Below are 20,312 nucleotides of genomic sequence, written 5' to 3'. Positions count from 1 at the left end.
GATTTTAGAAATTTATCAAAGACAGTTGTATATATATTATTTATTTTCTTTCTAGTTTGTATGTTTATTTTGAAATATTTTGGAAAATGCGACCATTACAGCTACTTAAATTTCTTATTGGATGCACAATGGTTTTTGCATTTTATTTAGGTTTTATTGCTATTATGAATCCTAGCAATAATAAACAGGTATAATTTTTTTTAAAATTTTTATTATATTTTGTTTTTCGCTACAGATTCGTAGTTTTCAAGTAAGAGAAAAAAAAGTTTTATTAGATGAAAACAATGAAAATGAAGAGATTAACATTAATATTGTAAAAAATAAAGAAAAAATTATTTTTATGGATATTATACCAAAATCTAAAAAAATAAATATTAGTAATAATTTAGAAAAACCAGATAATCTTGTTACTTTAAAAATGAAAGTGACACCTGAAAAATTACCTGATAATAATATTCAAACAGATATTATAAAAGATAAAATTACTACTAATTCTTCAATTAGTAATATAATTGATGAACAAAAAGTTATTCAAACAACGAAATTAAATACAAATGTTACAAGAGTTGTTAATGAAAAAGATCATACAAGTGCTCCAATTCATGTTTTCTATTATCCTTGGTATGGTATACCTAAATTTGATAATGGTTCTTATTATCATTGGAATCATCATGTATTGAAAAAATGGGATGATCCTTCAACAGTTCCATCATACACTTATCAACCACCTTATGAAATAGCTTCTGTATATTATCCATTGTTGGGGCCTTATTCTTCACGTGATCCAGAAATAATTAATAAGCATATGAAAATGATATCTTCTGCTGGAATTGATGCTATAGCTGTTTCATGGTTTCCAAAAGATATTAGTGATAGTGAAGGAAAACCATGGGAAGATATAATTCAAATGATTTTGGATACTGCTATTAAATATAAATTAAAAGTTACATTTCATTTGGAACCATATAAAGGTAGGACAATAGAAAATGTTTACAAAGATATTGTATATATAATTGATAAATATGGAAACCACAGTGGATTATATAAAATGAAACCAAAAAAAATAGAAGTTAATAAAGGAAGTTCTTTTGAAAAAGATGCTAAAGATATTGCAAAATTAGAAAAACCTGTCTTTTATATTTATGATTCTTATTTAATAGATTCATCTGAATGGTCTAAACTTACATTATTAAATGGTTCTTTAACAATTAGACACTCTAGATATGATTCAATTTTAATTGGATTATTAGTTAATGAGTCTGATCAATTAGAAATTTTGAAAGCTGGATTTGATGGAATTTATACCTATTTTGCTTCTGATGGTTTTACATATGGTAGTACAATGAATAACTGGAAAAATATTTCTGAATATTGCGAAAAAAATGATCTTTTATTTGTTCCATCTGTAGGACCTGGATATAATGACGAACGTGTACGTCCATGGAATCAAATTAATACTAAAAAAAGAAATGGTGGAGAATATTACAAAGAACATTTTAAAGGTGCACATACTGCTCGGGCAGATATTGTTTCAATAACTAGTTTTAATGAATGGCATGAAGGTACACAAATTGAACCTGCTGTTCCATATACTGATTCTATTACTCATCCAAAGCATCCTTTTATATATGAAGCTTATTCTAAAGAACCAGAACAATATTTACACATAACTCTTGAAATGATTAAACAATATTTTACACCACACTCAAAAGATATAGAAGTTAGACTTGAAGCAATTGTCTAACAACCTATAAATGCGAGTTCTAAAATATACGGGATTTTTATTATTGATATATTCAAAATACATAATAAATTTTTTTGTTTTTGTTTTTATATAATATTTCTCATTTAAAATATATTTTACTCTTAAAATTAATAAAAATATTTTAAAAGTTTTAAATATGTATTTATAAATAAAATATTATATCTATTTTAGAAGTTTTATTTTAAAATATATACTTTTATATATATTTTATCACTTAATATTATTTAAATAATATAATTAATTTTTTTTATTTTTATAAGACAACTTTAATTTTATTAAAATTACTACTACTATTTTACATTTATCAATTATGATAGTAAGATATTAATTGAATAAAAAATATTCATAAAAAATAATATTTGACACGTTGTGTTTTAATTATATTACTGTCAAAATAATTTTAATCTATTAAGAGATACAAATTTTAAAGATAAATTATTTGATTTTATACATAAAGTATTACATATTAAATAAAAAAAGTTATAAAATATAATTTTAAGATTTTTTTATAAATAACACAAATGATAAAAATTTTATCTATGTCTTTATTTATAAATAAAAGGATTATAAAAAAAATCCTGATAATATGTATCACAACTAAAAGTATAATATTTTTTTAAGTAATTTAATATCCAGCATTTATTGGAAGATAATCAATTTGTTTACATGAAATATTTTCCAATACAGTTAAATGCTTTACATTATTAGTGAAATCTAATGCAGTATTTATTTTATTTACTGCTTCAAATAATCTGTCACTTGCAATTTTATAATCTACATCAGAGGTTTGAATAATAACATGAAGAGGTTCAGAAAAATGTGCTCCACATGGATGTCTACTTAATTTCTTCTCCTTTTCAGGATCCTTAAGATTTAAAAATTATTTTTTATAATTATTTTTAACTTACTTTAGATGATCCTTTTCCTCTAATAAATATTTGACATCTACATTCTTCTTCAAGAGATTTAATATTCATTCCTTTTGGTCCAATTAATCTTCCAATTATAGATATTCCTGGTGTTTCTTTTAATATTGCTTTAATAGAAACAACAAACATCTTTTTATCTTTATCATAATTTTTATTAAAAATACTTTGTACAGGAGACTGATTGTAATAAGGCAAACTTTTTGGTGAGGTAAATGTTACATATCCTATTTTACTACCATTATCAGATGTTGTAACATTACTTATATGAGATGATGAACGTAAATCTGGTGATTCATCATATTTCATTTTAATACCACTATGAATATTTAAATGATTATATGATACTCTACCTTTAGGTGTATCATGAAAATTCTGTACATTTAATAATCTTCTTAAATTTTTTTCATTTTCTGGAGTTTTTATTAAACATTCATTATATGAAATTTTTGAAAAATCATTTTGTTGATCATTATTATTAATATCATCAATATAAAAAGAATTTTCCCTTCTGTTGGATGAATTATTAATAACATCCAAACTATTCAATATTCGTTCCTGTGTAAAATGTGGTAATTGAGGCATAATAATAGGTGACTTAGTATTTCTAAGAGCCTCAACACTATAATCACTATTTTGTATACCATTCAAATTTTTTACACTTATTGGTGAATTTCTACTTACAAAGTCTAAAAATACTTCTTTGTTCGACTTTCCCTGAACCCTTTTACTAAGATGTTTTAATAACATTGTGGAATGTTCTTTTATTTCACTTAAATCTGATATATTTTTTTCAGTAACTTTTATTAACTCTTGTAATGGTTCCATAGCTTTCTTAAATTGATTATCATTATCAGATGCCTGATTTTGAGAAAGTATGGAGGCCATTGTAGACCTGAGTGAGTTGGAATTTTCCATAGAATAAAATGATCTATCATTAATAATCTTTTTTATATTATAACTGAGAAAGATAAGAAAATATGAATATTTTCTATTCAAAAAAAAAAAACGATTTTTATATACGTTAAAACATAAAATATCTTTGTGTGAAACAATAGTAAATGTACTTTGATTTGTATATAATATTTTATCCCATGAGAACTCATTAAGTGGAAACTTCATTTATTTATGATATATTTTGGAAAAATGAATCATTTATTAAGTAGAAAGAAGTATAATAGTCATTTTTTTCATCGCTACAAGATACTTATTAATTTTTTTCTTATAATATAAAAAATAACATAATTTTTTGTGTAACTTTTTTTTTTTTTTATTAAAAATGGCAGGACATACAGATAAGTCAGAATATAGTCGTGAAAATTTGGCTGGTAAATTAAAGCCAAGTAAGGAATTATTACAATCTGGTGTTAAAATATATTATTCTAGTAATGGTTGTCAAACTTACAAAGTGGTTACACTTAGTGATGTTTTTATTAAAGAAAATAAGGTTTATTGTGAATTGCATTTTGTAGATAATAGTGGAGATCAAAATACAACAATTGTTGATATTGAAAAACTCATTGAAAACAGTCTTATAGAAGAAAATTATTTAGATGAAAACAAAAAATCCAGAAAAAAATATAAAAATGAAACTAAAGATGGAATTGTTACATATAAATATTATAAAATAAAACTAGAAGAATGTTTTGAACATTTAGATGGATATCCTTTCAACAGTGGTTATATATCATTATTAAAAAAATATTTAAATCAAATAAGTTTCAGTTATACATCACCAAATATAGCAAGTCCTGAAAAAAATGCTCTTTTGATATTAGATCATTTTGCCAAATTAGATAATCAAATATCTCCATTTAGTGATAAAGAGTATATTGATACAAAAAGTATAATGAAATATAAAAACGATTTTGTTGATCTTGCTAACAAATTTAATAAATATGGACCTAAATTTACAATATTTTATGAAACAAATACTAACATGTATGAAATGGATATATATATAAGTTTTCATAATAACAATCCAAATTTTGGTTTTGCAATATTTGCAAATGCTTACAATGTTATACGATTTATAAACAATATATTTATTGAACACGCAAAAAATCCTAATGGATCTGTTGCTACTGAATTTGGAATAAATAGATTAGTTGGAATAGCAAATTTAATTTCTGATAATCAAAAGTACTATTTGCAAGATTATGTAACAGATTTTAATCGTTTTTAAAGTTTTTAATGTTTTATCCTTAATTTGTTGTTTAATTTACTTTGTTATTAAATAAAATTTATTTTTTAAAATTAATTAATAATATTTTATTTAATAGTATAAAATTTAAAAAAAAAAATTAGTAATTTGACGAAAGTGGGATTCGAACCCACGCCTCGATAACGAGATCAGAAAGCCCAAAGACTTGCATTTAATGCATAAGTTATAGAAAACTTGAGTCTGACGCCTTAGACCACTCGGCCATTTCGCCGATTGCCGCCACGAAAAAGAATATTAATATTTAAAAAGTATTTTTCTTTTTATATAATATATACTATATATGTAATATTTTAAAATAATCTTTATGTTTATGGATACAACTTAAAAACATATATAAAAATATAAAGAAAATTATTAATGTTGATTTCTTTTAAACCTTTCTTTTGCTTGACCAATAATATCATTTTCAGCATATCCTGGCAATTTATTTCTTGTTTCATATATATTATTATTCTCTTTTCTAATATTACGATCTTTGATAACAGCCATTATAAAATAACAACAAGCACCAATTCCAATAATTATACTACATAAAAATAAAGCATATTTTTGAGAGTCATTTTGAAACATAGGACTTTCAATATAACTAATAGTTGTATTTAAAGTTGAATTTAGTTTTTCAATAGATTCTAAATTTTGTATAGACGACATATTCTAAATGCAATATTTAAAAACTAAAAAGTTAAATTAGAAAGGATAAATAAGTATTGATTATAATAAAGATAAAAGATAAAATTTTGGATGCTAAATACTTTATTTATTATCTTATTCTTGTTATTTAAAATTTTATTTATAAATTAAATGTATAATAATTAATTTATAATAATAGGTTTATCTAGTAGAAAAAAAAAATATTATTAACAATAAATTGGTTTATTAAAAATTTATTTTTGCTAGTAATAGAAAATCAATAGTTTAATTGTAAGTTTAACAATACATGTTTATAAACATGAAAAAAAAATATATTTTACAAAAAAAAAAAAAAAGTAAAATAAAAATATATTTCAAAAGAATATTTATATATAATATCTTAAAGGTATTAGAATTATTATTGTAGAAGGCAATTTTTAATTTTTAAAACAGTAAAAAATATTTTAAAGAAGCTTAAAATTACATTTTGTAAATTAAAATAAATATTATTTTTCTTTTTTACACATCTATACAATTTTTTTATTAGTGTGAATATTAAATGTTAAGATGAAGTAATCATTGTTAAAAATTTTCACTACTAAATAAAATGTTTTGTATGATAAGTATAACACGTTTTTGACATAAATGGGTATAAAATAAATACAATAAATTTTTAATTTAATGAAATTTCTTTTATCTTTTTGTCAAGTGAGTTATTATCACTTATATCAATTGATTGAGATTCTTTTGATAATTCTGGTCGATCACTTAAACTTCCATGTAATTTAATTCCGTTTTCTATATTTTTACAACCTATTGAAGAATAATTTGTATCTCTAACAGATCTACATTTGCGATTTGTTATTGTTCTAGACTTTGAAGATGATCTAAATGGATTACCAAATCTTTTTCTATGTCCCATTGATTTTATTAATATTAATGTATCTAAACGTGGGATTATACGAACACAATTTTTTATTTCTTCTTCTGTAACAGTAACTAAATGACAATTTTCTTCTTCACTTAACATTAAATATTTACCATCTTTTGTTACCCAGGGATGATTTTTAATTTCGACTAACATAAGCCTATGACCAGGATCTTTTTTTAAAATTCCATGAAGTAAATCTTTTAAAGTATCAGAAATAATTGGTTCATTGGGAATTTCTAATGATTGTGTTTTTATTTTTTTATGTAATGCTATTATAAAATCATCCCAAAAGGGTACTTTACCAAAAACAAAACAAAATAATGTAATTCCTAAACTCCAAATATCTTGTGCTCGACCACTATAAAAATGTGAAGCATCCTCAATTAAAGCTTCTGGAGCCATAAAAGCAGGTGCTCCTGCTGTACCCGTTAGAAATGCATCTATTCCTTCAAATTCACAAGACACTCCAAAATCAGCAATTTTTACTTGACCAGTTTCAGATAATAATAAATTTGATGGTTTAATATCACGATGAACAATTTTTTGATAATGTAAATATTCAAGGCCACTTAATGTATCACGAAAATATTTCCATGCCTTATTTTCTGATAATGGTTTATCAGTTGGAATTTCAATAATTGAACCTTTCTCAACTAATTCAAATATAATATAAATAAATTTATCTTCTGGGTCATCTAATGCTTCTACAAGTTTAACAATATTAGGATGTGATAATTTTTTTAATATAGCTATTTCTCTTTGAACTAATTGTAATGGATTAGCTTTAGTAGATGGTGATGATTTACTTCTTCTTGTAGGAAGAGGCCGAAAACATGCAAATTTTTTAAGTAACTTCATTTTATCTAATACCTTCATAGCCTAAAAATATATTGATAATTTTATTAAAAAAAAAAGTATGTGTCTCTTTTAACATACATAATGTTTTTCATCTTTCTCATTGTAAGCAAGCTTAACAATTCCATAACTACCCTGACCAATATCTTCTATTAACTTATACTGATTCAATTGAACATAATTTGATGATGTATTTATATTTTTAAAAATTTTAGTATGTTGATTAATATATGAAGACATTTCAAAATTCTAAAATATAAAATAATGTTGATTGATGTATAAAATTTTTATTATTACAATTATTTTTAGTTAATAAATTTTAATTAATAAAATTTCATTCAATTCCATTAAAATATAAATAAAAAAAAAAAGATATATATTTTTTTTTTCATCATTCAAATAAAAATGTAAGTGACAAACTCTATTTAAATAAATATTTAGAAATAAATTTTCATTTATGGAATATTGAATATATAAAATGTTTTAACAAAAGGTATTAACATATGATGTTTTAATATTGTGTTGTGGTATAAGAAATAAAAATGTAGTATATAAGTTGAGAATCAATTTGAAAAGTGGCGGAAAATATATTTATATATAAATATATTATAATATAGAGAATTACAGGTATAAACAGCTTTTTAAAGTACACATATTGTGTTAAAAATTATAATATTTTTAAATAGATTTCTATTTGTAAATATAATTTTATATTTTAAAATAAAAGTTATTTATGAGGTAATAAATATTTTAAAATTTCATATGATTAATTTAAGAAATTAAAAAATAAATTACTAAGGTAAGAGGATAATATAATTAATTGATAACATGTAATTTAACTAATAAATATAAAAAAAATTTCCCAATATTCAAAAGATGTGAAGAAGTTTTATGGATTAGTAAAAATATAGTCTTCCATCTCATTTTTGACTTCCTTTTAAAAAGTTCTCGTTTGACACTCTTCAATAGCAATAATGATAAATATAAGTAAAAAGATAAACAAAAAAAAAATTTATTTTTTTATATATAAATAATAAAAGTTAAGATTATTAATCATTTATATTTAACTTATCATTCAAAATATATATTAATATAATTCATAGAATATTCATCAAAGTTTTATTTTTAGAAAAAAAATTATGTTTATTTCTTTTATCATTATATTACAATACAATACTATATCAGTAGATAGAAAATTGTCTTTTAAAAAAGATTTTCACTATATAGGCTATAAAAAAAGTTAAGACAAAAAGTTAAAAATTTAATGAGATGTCTAGGGATTAAATTGAATAATGTTGTTATATACTAAAAATAATATCAAATATGAAGAAATAATAGAAAACTTTTTATTCTAAAATATAATATGAACAAAAAAAAAAAATAATAAAAGTGTTATGTACAAACAGAAAAATCCATTAAAATATTTTTTTTTATATATTTATAATTTTATTAAAAAAAGTATAGAACTTTATTTTTATTAAAAATTTAAAGTTTGATTAAATTTTATAATATTATTAATATAATTTTTAAAAATTTTAATTTTTTTATAACTTTATTTATACTTTAAAGTGTTTTCTTTAAAAAGATTAGATAAATATAGAATATGGATATTGAAAGTTTATTATTTTAAAAATATGTATAAGAAATATATTTAAGGAAAATAATTGATATTGAAGAAGATAATAATTGTTTTTGCCACAATGCAATAATTTTTATAAAACATATTTTCCTTTGGGCATGAAAGTAAAATTAAAGAATAGATTAGGAGTTTTTTTTTGTATACAAATAAAAATTACCATATAAATATAGTTAATTGTTTTGGTAAAAAAAATAAAAAGATTATTTATTAGTAATCAAGTTTTTTTTTGAATCATGTAAATATTTTTTTAACAAAATTTTTTTAATATAAAAAAAAAGTAAATAAATTTTTTTTATATATTTAACTATATTTTTTTTATAAAGTAAAAATTACCTTTTTATTATTATTTGAAATTCCTGAATACAAATTACATGATGTAGGGCGTTCATAATCACAAATTTCATCATCTAAAGCTTCACTTCTAGTAAGTTTTCTATTATTATAACTTGTATCACTACTTTGACGTATAAAATAACAAGAATTGGTAGACAAAAAATCTTTTGAATCTTCATCATCTTCACTATAATTTTTTTGCATTGAATTTTCATTAGAATTTAAACATGTTTCTGGTATTATTTTAATATCTTTATCTATTGAATTATTTTGTAATTCACCTTCTTTTATTTCTAATGATTTTTTTCCAACAACAATTTCTGGTGATAAATTTGAAGATGATTCCATAGAATAATGTACTATTTTCGAAGTATTTATTGAAGTTGTACTTGTTAAATAATTAATAGGTATCATATTAAAAATATTGTAGAAATTTTTATTATCTATAATATAAAATATTTAATATTAAAAAAGTAAAAAGTTTAATTCGGTTATTCTCAGTTAGGAACCATTCGTCAAAGACTGTCAGTCTGGGGCGGTCATAACGAATCATCATAGGTTAAACACCGAACTTACACTATTAGTGCGGAAGTTTTATGTAACTTAATCTTTACAATCAAGCACCAAAGTGAACATAATTTTATTACAATTATATAAGTTATTAATATTAAATATAAAAAAAATAAATAATATTATTAAAATAAATATTTTAATTATTAATAATAACTATAATTATTATTATAATTTATAAAAAAAAAGTAATATTATAAAAAAAATACTTATACAATTTATAACAATACACAATTTTAATATTAAATGATATAAGGTTACTTTAAATAAGACTTAAATAATAATAATTATAATTAAGAAAAATTAAAACTCAAACTTAAAAATATACTATTATATACCAAAGAAATATATACAATAATTATATGATAGACTTAAGTTTATGCTATTTTATAAATAATAATTATAAAAAATTATGAATAATGTTTTAAAAAATTTTTGATAAAAATTAATTTTTTTGACAATATAAATAGAAAAAAAAAACAGCTAATTTTTCTTATTGACATTTTTATAGCATGTAAAGGTGATAAATATATTATCTTGGGAGACATTAAAAACAACTACAACATTATCTTATGTTTTAAAATCAAAAAAGATTTTTTTTTATATAAAAAGTTGAAAAATATAATAAAAAAACTATTACTTTATAAGAGTATCATTAGTTAAAAAAAAATTTACTTTTAAATAATAATCTTTCATATTAAAAAAAAAACTTTTTCCAATATTTAAATATTCATTTAGTTTTATTTTTTACAAACATATAAAGTTTTAAGTTCATCTAATATACATTTATTAGTATAATAAAATAATTATAAACTAAAATTTTATATTTATATAATAACAAATATGCTAAATTATGTTAATTATATTTCTAAACATTTTTTATTTTTATTATCAGAAGAAAAAAAATATTTATTATTAAATTATTATATACTTCAAATTCTAAAGAGTAATAATTTATTAAAATATTTTTCCAGTAAAATTAATTAATATGTTTTGTAATAAAATGCTACTTTTAGTTAGAGATATTTAATATTACATATATGAAAATATATATTGATAGAATATAGTAAAATTAGAAAAAAAAAAAAAGATAAAATAATAGTAAATAATAAAATATCCAATAAATATATAAAATATATTTTAAACATTTATTTTTAAAAAATTACCAAATACAATATAAAAGACTCTTTTATATTTTGTGACATTTTTAAATTCTATTATTTTTGAATTATTTATTATTCAATAAAAGGAAAACATTTATATATTTCTTATAAAATATAAAATAAGAATGTCCAGACATTATTCTTTAAAAAATAATTTTAAAATATTTAAGTTTTATAAAAGGATAAAATTTATAATAAAGATATACATATATAAAATAACACTATATTTTATTTAATTTTGTACTATAAGTTATTCAAATAATTATGCATACATTTTTTAATAAAAGAAAAGTAGGAATATTTTAATAAACCAATAAGCAAGTTTTTTTTTTTTAAAACAAAAAATATTAAAAAACATATTACAAGTAAAATTATGATTATATATATTATATATTTTCAATTTTTAAAAAGAAAAAAAAAACTTTATTTAAATATTAGTTAACAAAAAATTAAATTTAAGAAGATTTTTAAATATTAACAAAGAATTTATACACTATTATTATAGAATTTTAAAAAAAAAAGTTTATAAAAATAAGATTTACCAATACATTTATATAATAAAAATGTTTGTAATAAAAGTAGCTTTAGCATTAAAAATATTATATTCATAGATAAACTTTAATTTTAGTCTCAAAATAAATTTTTTAAATAAAAAAAGTTATTAGAAATTATTTTATTATTACAAAAAATTTTCCTGTTTACATCTTTTATTAAGAATTGACGTAATAAGGAGATTAACTCTTTATGGTTTCAATTTATAAGGAAAGTAAAAGTAAAAAAGTATTATAAAATATTTATTTTTTTTTTAATTTTTAAAATAAAATAATTATGATAAAATTTTTATAATATTTTTATAATTGATATAAGTGTTAAAGATGATTTATATCATTTTTGTTAGTTTTGCTTTTTTACTAAATTTAAAATTTAAAATTACTTTTATATGCATACATGAACAATTTTTTTTTCTATATTTCTTAGCCAACATCTTAAGTATTCCTAATAATGGGAAAAAGAAAATTGTCAATATATTCAATATTGAAATATATTTATACATATACATTCATTTTGTTGTAAAAATAATTAAGTATATTGCTATATTTCTCTTTTTAATTTAATGTAAAAGCTAAATTTTATTAATTTTTTTTTTGTTATATTATATATCTAATAAAATTATTTTCTTTAAAATTTTTACAAATTTTATTTTTAAAAAGAATAGAAAAAGCATTAATTTTTTAATAAAAAATTTATTTTTTTTTTCAATATATATTTTATATTAAAATCTGCATTATAGATTTTGTTACTTTATATAATATTATATTTCTTATACTTTACATAAACCACAATAAATGATTTTCTTTTTTTGAAGTAAAGAAATTTTTATTATAATAATAAAAGTGCATTACTTGCTTAATTTTATAATTTAAATGCTAACAAATATACTTCAAATATAGATGTTCTCATAATACGTAATAGTAAATATATTGTTTATTGTTGATAAAATAAATTTTTATTTACATAAATTAAAGAAAAAAAAAGTAATTAATTTATTTCTTAAATTTTTCATTTCATATAAATTTAGATATTTTATTAAAAAATAAATCAAATTATTATCAAAATGATTTTTACTAAAATGTGGTAACTAAAACTATAAAGAAACAAAAAAAGAAAATTTCAACTTTGGTTTATTTTCAAACAAAAAAAAATGTTATGTCCCAGTATTTCTTTTATATTATAATAATCTTATATTTTATTATTCAAAATTAAAAAACATATGCTTTAAATTTTAATCTTTTAACAATAAATTAACTTTTAATGTACCGAATAAAATTATGAAGACCATCTTTGTCATTAATCATTTGATTAAACTTTTCTTATTATTTTTTTAATTGTCAATAATTTGATTTTACACTACAACAACATATTTTTTTGTTACTTTATAACATTGTATTTAGCAAAATGATATTTTTTTGAAAAATGTTTGTCTTCCATCAAAAATAAATGTGGTAAGCGGTAGTCTTCTTTTCTTTTTTTTTTATCAAAAGTGGGTGTTGGTATAATTTGTATTACTGTAGCTCATTAATAAAAAAATTACCTCTTTGATATGTAAAATAAAGTTCGTTATGGATTGATATTTTGATAAAACAATATAAATAAATAATAAATGTAATCACAACCTTAAAAATATGCACGAATTAAAATTAAAAATTTTACTGTTTGATATTTGAAATATGTTCAAAAATGAATAAATAAATAAAAAAAAAAACCTAAATATACTCTTTTGAATAAATTACAATAACAAATATATCTTTTTTAATTTATTTAAAATTTATAATAAAGATAAATGTCAAATGATGGAGAATGATTTAAAGTGTAAATTTGATGTATAATAATGAAAGTACATTTAAAAAAAAAAAACTGTATAAACTGTTGACAATTTTTTAAAAATTTACCTTTTCACACATTTTAATTTAATGATATATAAACCAATATGGCGTCTATCTATTTAAGGTATCTTAACTTAAATTTCAATGATTTTTAATGAAGATATTATTAAATAATGACAATGGTAATTAAATTTAAGTTAAATTTTTTTTTTGTAATAAAATAAATTGTTATAAAATTGATAGAACTTCCAATAAAAAGTGATAAATGGTCAAAGCTTTTAATAAATTGTCTATTAAAATACATGCAATTGAATATATTAAACAATTAGAAAAAGGGAAATAAAATTAACAATAGAAAGTTACCTTTATAAAAAACAATCATTATCATTATATAAAAGAAAATAACAGTACAAAAAATTCTATATATGTATAAATATATATATATATATATAACTCATCATTCTAATATAAAATACATTTATAGCAATATCTACTGTCTTTATACTTTTTTATACTCTTTTCAATTTATTCAATTATTACACATCTTTATTTCTTCAAATGCGTGATAAGTGAATAATAAGTTAACTTTTTTTTTAAACATAAATAAAAATAACACCTATGTAACATGATATTGGCAAAATATTTATAAATTTTCTTTTCTTCTACCATATTTATAAATATTATTAATAGTTTGATTAGAAAAAAAAAAAAAGAAAATTTTATATTTTTGATAATTTAATATATATAAATTTTTTTACTTTAAAATTATTTTAATAATAAAATCATCCAACTAAGTTTAATAGTTACCTAATAGAAATATAATTACCTCTCTAGGTAATTGAGTCCATTTCTAGAACTGATATCATTTCAAAATATGCTTTTTCTGATAATATATAATATACTTCATGATTTACCTAATTAAAACAGATTACTTTTTAATATCTTTTCTTTTGGGAATTTAAAAAAAATATGTAAAATTTAGATATATAGATTTTAATATAAATTATCTAATAAAGATATTTTTTACCACACATTATTTTTTTTTATATTATAATATTTATATGAATATTTATTAATGTAAAAAAAAAATATATATATATATTTAATATAATTACAAGCATTATCTATTTTTTTATTGTTGATATTTTTTTTATTTTAATTGTTTTAACAATTTTCGGAAAATTCAAAATTTTTGAGTCATTTTATGTAGAGATGTAAGCTACTGTCTTAGTCATATTAAACTTGATTACTCACAAAGAAATCATTAAAATATCAACATTTTTGTAACTTACCTTCTTAAAAACTTTTAAACCCACTTTCACCGCTTTTTCATTTTTGTTTTAATTGTAAAATAACTTGGTAATTTAAGGTTTATTGGGTAATGTGTAGTTTCTAAAGAGTCATATCTGTCTATAAAGTATTTGAAACTGATATCATTTTTATAACCTTTATTATAAAATGCCAATATTTTTATTTTTTATTACAATGTTTGTATGATGATCTTATATAATTATAATTGTTAGATATATGTATAATTCTGATTACTAACTTTTTAATATTAAAATAATTGTATCTTTATAATTGTTAATGTAATTATATTTTCTTTACCAACAAAAATAGTACTTTCTTTATTTTTTTTTTTATTTTTTTAAATATTATATTTCTTTCTTTAGTTAACTCCTCCTTGATCTTGATGAAAAAAAAAAAAATCTTTTTTACTAATTTTATTAGATCCTCCTCTTAAAGTTGATTTAAAATATTACAAATCCAGAATGCACCAATGTCCTTTCACAATCAAATATCATCTTTTTAATTTTAGGACTTTTCTAATAATATTATGAACTTTGGTACAACACAAATATTAGGAGAACAAAGTGACAGAAGAATAAGAGACAGTGATAGTGTTAATGTTGTAAGTTCTTACTTAAGATTATATGATATTTCTTAAAAGGAGACATTAAAGTTTATTTTTAAAATAAAATATCATTTTTAGGCTAATACAAATAGAAGTCCAGATAGTGATGGTACTGTTAATGTAAACATAAATGGAAGATTAATTAATACTATTTCAAATACAGAAATAAATCTTCCAACAACAAATAATGGATTTCAGAATGTGAATGATTTTAATACTACAACATTTCAAAATTATAATACTCCAGGATGTTTTAATTATAATGATATATTTAATGTTACTGCACAGAATCATGATACTAATACTAATAATAATAGTAATATGTTTTTTGGCACAAGGTATTTTAAAATTTATTTTTTTGATAAAAAAAAGATTATTTTTTTTTTATTTAGTGTTGAATTTCCTCAAAACCAAATGACAACTGTATTTCCAACAAGTTATAATTCAATTACAATACCAGGTTCAAACTTTTGTTCATCAACAGCTAATTTATGTAGAACATTTGATCAACATACATATTCAAATCCATTTTTAAGTTATGGAACACATTTTGATATTCCTAATAATCAAGATTCTTTACATACAACAAATATGTCACATGATTCATTATCTTTAAAAGGTAGAAGTATAACAGATATATCTTCAAATATAAAAACATCTACATCAAATACATCCTATAATAGTCATAATTTTATGAATTTAAATTTTCCATTTTCGGATAAGTCATATACTGGATCCGGAATGTCTACACATGCAATATCTCATACATCTTCATTTCCCACTTCAACAACAATTCCTCCACATCCATTTCATGCATCATCATTTACAAATATACCATTTATTATGTCGGCACAAAATTCAACAAATGCCTCAGCTATTACTGCTGCTGCTTTAATTAATTCTAATCAATATACAGGAAATATTAATAATAATAATATAAATAATGTTACTAATACTACAACTACATTAACAACATCAAATATAATATCTAATAATTATAGTATCATTGATCAAAATCATAGAAATAATATGGATAATTCAAATAAACTTTGTGCTGTTTGTAATGATACTGCTGTATGCCAACATTATGGTGCAAGAACATGTGAAGGATGTAAAGGTTTCTTTAAACGTACTGTTCAAAAAAAAGCTCAATATGTATGTGCTGGTTCAAAAAATTGTCCTATTGATAAAAGGTATCGCTCTCGATGTCAATATTGTCGTTTTCAAAAATGTCTTGCTGTTGGTATGGTAAAAGAGGTTGTACGGTATGGATGTTTACAGGGTCGACGTGGAAGATTACCATCTAAAGCAAAAAGTCAGGCAACAGACAAACCACCATCTCCACAAATGCCTCTTATTACAATGATACAAAGAGCCTGGACTGAAGGTGGAAATAATACAATTAATGAAGAAAAAAAATATGACTCAATGGTATGTTTTAATAAACTTTAATATATTAAATTATTATATAGTCATTTATTTATTTATAAATTAAAAAAAAAACATATATATTTCATATTAATTTATAGATAGAATCTAATGAAATGATTAAATTATTAAATAATGAATATATATCAATGTATCAATTTTTTATGAAAATTCCTGATATTTCAAGTTTAAAATTACAAGATTTTACAACATTATTAGGTAGAAATTTTTTTTCACTTTTATCATTAAAACTTTGTTACTATTATCCATATAATAAAATACAAATAATTGATAAAGATAATGAAAAAGGACATTATTTTTATTTTTCTGCATCAAATATTAAAATTGATATTAAAGAAATTGAACAATGTTTTAAACCATTATTTAAAAGTATTGGTGAAATAGCTAAAATATTTCATTCACAATTAGAGTGGGATCATGCTAGTTTTTCAACATTAATGACAATACAATTATTAAACAGAAAAAATGAAAGATGTACAGATGATTCTTATGCAATGAATTATGAAACATTTAATTCAAATGTCAATTCAAAAATAAAAATAGAATTAGATGATGTTGGAGGAAAAGAATGTTGTGATATTAATCTTCAAGATATACCATCTGTTGATAGATTAAGATCTACCTTAATAAATGCTTTGAAAGATCATTGTTGTTCTTCAAATAATTTTCAGGCAAATAAATTAAGCAAAATAATTGCACAAAGTACAATATTTGATGTTTTTAATAAAATAGGATTTAAATGTCTGAAATTATTTGATATGACAAAGTTTTTAGGAGATAAAAATAAACAACAAGATACAAATAATTTTATTCATATTGCTTCAGTATTTCAAATATTAAATTCAATATACATTTCTTTTCCTACAAATTTTGAAAATTTAAACAATACTAATCACCAATCATTGGATGGTAGTTTTAAAAGTAGTTTTTCTCATGAATTAGTAACTTCTAAAAATAATATTAATCAACCGAATACTTCTACACGTATAATTGATTATCAAAATATTCAAAGAACTCAACAACCTTTATTACCAATTTCATTTTCAATAAAAACATCAACTTCACCAAATAATTTAAATGTAAACACAAATACTTCAATTAATAGTAATTTTACAAATTTATATGAAACTCCTGATATGATAAATAACTTGTTAAATGAAACAAATGGAAATATTTTAGTGTGACATTTATTTCTATATTAATTTTTATTAAATAAATAAATAAACTATAATTTTTTTATATTTTTATTTAAAATAAATTACTATTTAAAAAGTAAAAAAATAAAAAAGTTGATAACCTTTATAATTAAATAGTTATTTATACTGTGAAATTAATAATCTTTTTTTTAATATAAAAAAATATTAACTTATTATGTATCTTTTTATTATAAAAGTATTTTATCAATATTATACTTATACTAAATAATTAAGTGCTATATAAAATGATACCTCAGAATTTATAAAATCTATGATGTAAATTGTAGACAACATTATTTACTAAAAACTTTTTTACATTATATATATCAAGTTTTCAATTATATTAATTTAATTATATAAACTTCCGTTGAAGTTTATGATTTAAAATTTTTATAAAAACTGGTTCAATGAATTTAAGAATAAATGTAATAAAATTATTTATTATAAAAATATATCAACTCCGTTCTTTTCAATTTAAGTTAAAAGTTTAAGCATGAAAAATATAATACTACTTTAGTTTCTTCAAAATATAATGTTATTTTTCTTTTTAATATTTATTTTATGTTTATTTTCTAAAAAATTTTATTTTCTAAAATTTACTTATTGTTGTTATCAAAATCAATCAGTAAAATATTAATTATACATGATAAACATACATTACATAACAATATGTTTTTTTTTAAAGTGTTAAGAAATGAGATAACAAAATATTTTATTAGTTTATAAAAGAAAAAAATGTAATATTAATGTTTTTAAATACAGAATAAATTCATTTTTCATTGAAAAAAATTAAAATTTTTTATTGCTAATATTATATTGTCATATTAATCTATGAAATTTTAAGAAGATTATTACGACCACTCCTTCATAATATTATTATAAATGTTTTATTTTTTTAATAATATAACTAAAATTTGTTTTAATATAAATAATATTAACACAAAATTATCGTTTTAACAATTTTGAATCATTTCAATGTAAAAGTATTTATATAATTCATACTAATAATCAACTTCCTTTATGTATTTAAATTTATTGTAAATTCCTTACTACTATTTATAACTAATGTCATTTTATATATTTTATCCTCTTATGATCTTAATTATATAACATTATGTAGGATATGTTTATGAATAATAAAATTTTAAACATTCCATAATTTATGATTGTATATATCTTATGCTTTTTTTTTGTTATTATTATTAAAAATAATTTTTTAATAAATCATAATTGTTAGTTTAAAAATTAGTTAAAATTTTTAAAATAAAAATTGTTTATAAAATTTTATATTTAAAGAATAAAAATTTATATTATATATTCTATTTTTCTTTGATAGGTTCTTTTAAATTTGTTAACTTTTTCAATAAAATGCTAACAAAAGTAAATCTACCTAACATTTAATAAACTTTATATTGTCAATTAATATTGACAAAATAAGGGTCTTTAATTATATTGTGTTATATTATTTAACAAACAATGATAATCAAAGAATCAATCAAAATTTTATTTTTAATCTTTAATTTATTTTGTTACCACTTTTTATTCTATCTTTTTTTTTGTTAAGTTTATTTATGTAAATGATTAAAATTATTCTTGTTTTTGATAATACAATTACCTTGTTTATCAGTTAAGGACACAATCGTATAATTTTTTTTTTATCATTTTTAAAATTGAAAACAATTATTCTTACATATACATAAATAAATACCATATAAAGTGCTATATTTTTATATTAATATTTATTTTGTTATCTAAACATATACTTAATAATATAGGCTTCATGTCTATGTGTAATTAAATAAAAATATTTTATTTTTATTCTTTTAAATCTGATAATTTGAAATAAATTTTATTTAATCAAAATTATACTATAACATAATGTAACTTATGTTATGTTATATTATTATATTACCTAATCTATCATTATTCTATATCGATAACATGTTAAGATAGGACTTTTCTTAATTGTCTATTATTGTAACATTTAGTTTTAAGAACTATCTACTAGTAAAGAAGCGTGAACATTACAAAATTTTAAATAAAATATTTGACCTACACTTTTAATATTATTATTAATATTAAATAAAAAGTTACATATTTGTTGTACTGTTTAGAACTTTCTTTTTATATCTATTATTATTTATTTCTTATATTTATTTTAAAATACTTAATTTCTTATCAAAAGAAAATATATTTATCTTTCAATACCTTAATCTTCTTCCTTTTTAGATACTTTGTTTATAATCTTTTTACCATATGAAATCATAATTTATAACAATTATTTATATTTATAATTGCTACAAATATATAGAAAATATTTTAAAATACTTAA

The 20,312-nt window shown here is 19.4% G+C and overlaps 6 protein-coding genes across 6 annotated transcripts; 3 read left to right on the top strand and 3 right to left on the bottom strand.

Moving 5' to 3' along the window:
- Nucleotides 1-86: 86 nt before the first annotated feature.
- On the top strand, nucleotides 87-1,744 carry SRAE_2000015400 (Glycoside hydrolase, superfamily domain-containing protein; the record flags this gene model as incomplete). The annotated part of the gene is made up of 2 exons (XM_024650948.1): nucleotides 87-188; nucleotides 236-1,744. The coding sequence occupies 2 exons, from the start codon at nucleotides 87-89 to the stop codon at nucleotides 1,742-1,744; spliced, it is 1,611 nt and encodes a 536-aa protein (XP_024504674.1).
- A 646-nt stretch (nucleotides 1,745-2,390) lies between these two features.
- On the bottom strand, nucleotides 2,391-3,609 carry SRAE_2000015300 (Protein quaking; the record flags this gene model as incomplete). Its single annotated transcript, XM_024650947.1, has 2 exons — nucleotides 2,391-2,630; nucleotides 2,674-3,609. 2 exons carry the CDS (start codon nucleotides 3,607-3,609, stop codon nucleotides 2,391-2,393), a joined length of 1,176 nt encoding a protein of 391 aa, XP_024504673.1.
- Nucleotides 3,610-3,970: 361 nt separating this feature from the next.
- SRAE_2000015200 (Hypothetical protein) lies at nucleotides 3,971-4,876 on the top strand (the record flags this gene model as incomplete). Its single annotated transcript, XM_024650946.1, has 1 exon — nucleotides 3,971-4,876. One exon carries the CDS (start codon nucleotides 3,971-3,973, stop codon nucleotides 4,874-4,876), a length of 906 nt encoding a protein of 301 aa, XP_024504672.1.
- A 393-nt stretch (nucleotides 4,877-5,269) lies between these two features.
- On the bottom strand, nucleotides 5,270-5,566 carry SRAE_2000015100 (Hypothetical protein; the record flags this gene model as incomplete). The annotated part of the gene is made up of 1 exon (XM_024650945.1): nucleotides 5,270-5,566. One exon carries the CDS (start codon nucleotides 5,564-5,566, stop codon nucleotides 5,270-5,272), a length of 297 nt encoding a protein of 98 aa, XP_024504671.1.
- A 652-nt stretch (nucleotides 5,567-6,218) lies between these two features.
- Nucleotides 6,219-9,651, bottom strand: SRAE_2000015000 (Protein kinase domain and Serine/threonine-/dual specificity protein kinase, catalytic domain and Protein kinase-like domain-containing protein; the record flags this gene model as incomplete). The annotated part of the gene is made up of 3 exons (XM_024650944.1): nucleotides 6,219-7,355; nucleotides 7,413-7,580; nucleotides 9,304-9,651. 3 exons carry the CDS (start codon nucleotides 9,649-9,651, stop codon nucleotides 6,219-6,221), a joined length of 1,653 nt encoding a protein of 550 aa, XP_024504670.1.
- Nucleotides 9,652-15,257: 5,606 nt separating this feature from the next.
- On the top strand, nucleotides 15,258-17,968 carry SRAE_2000014900 (Hormone receptor-like in 38; the record flags this gene model as incomplete). Its single annotated transcript, XM_024650943.1, has 4 exons — nucleotides 15,258-15,332; nucleotides 15,414-15,673; nucleotides 15,728-16,766; nucleotides 16,865-17,968. The coding sequence occupies 4 exons, from the start codon at nucleotides 15,258-15,260 to the stop codon at nucleotides 17,966-17,968; spliced, it is 2,478 nt and encodes an 825-aa protein (XP_024504669.1).
- Between the last annotated feature and the right edge of the window lie 2,344 nt (nucleotides 17,969-20,312).

Source organism: Strongyloides ratti (assembly GCF_001040885.1).
Source record: "Strongyloides ratti genome assembly S_ratti_ED321, chromosome : 2".
In the NCBI taxonomy this organism is placed as follows: Eukaryota; Metazoa; Nematoda; class Chromadorea; order Rhabditida; family Strongyloididae; genus Strongyloides; species Strongyloides ratti.
Note: the sequence above shows the minus strand (reverse complement) of the source record. Positions and strands in the feature narration are given on the sequence as shown.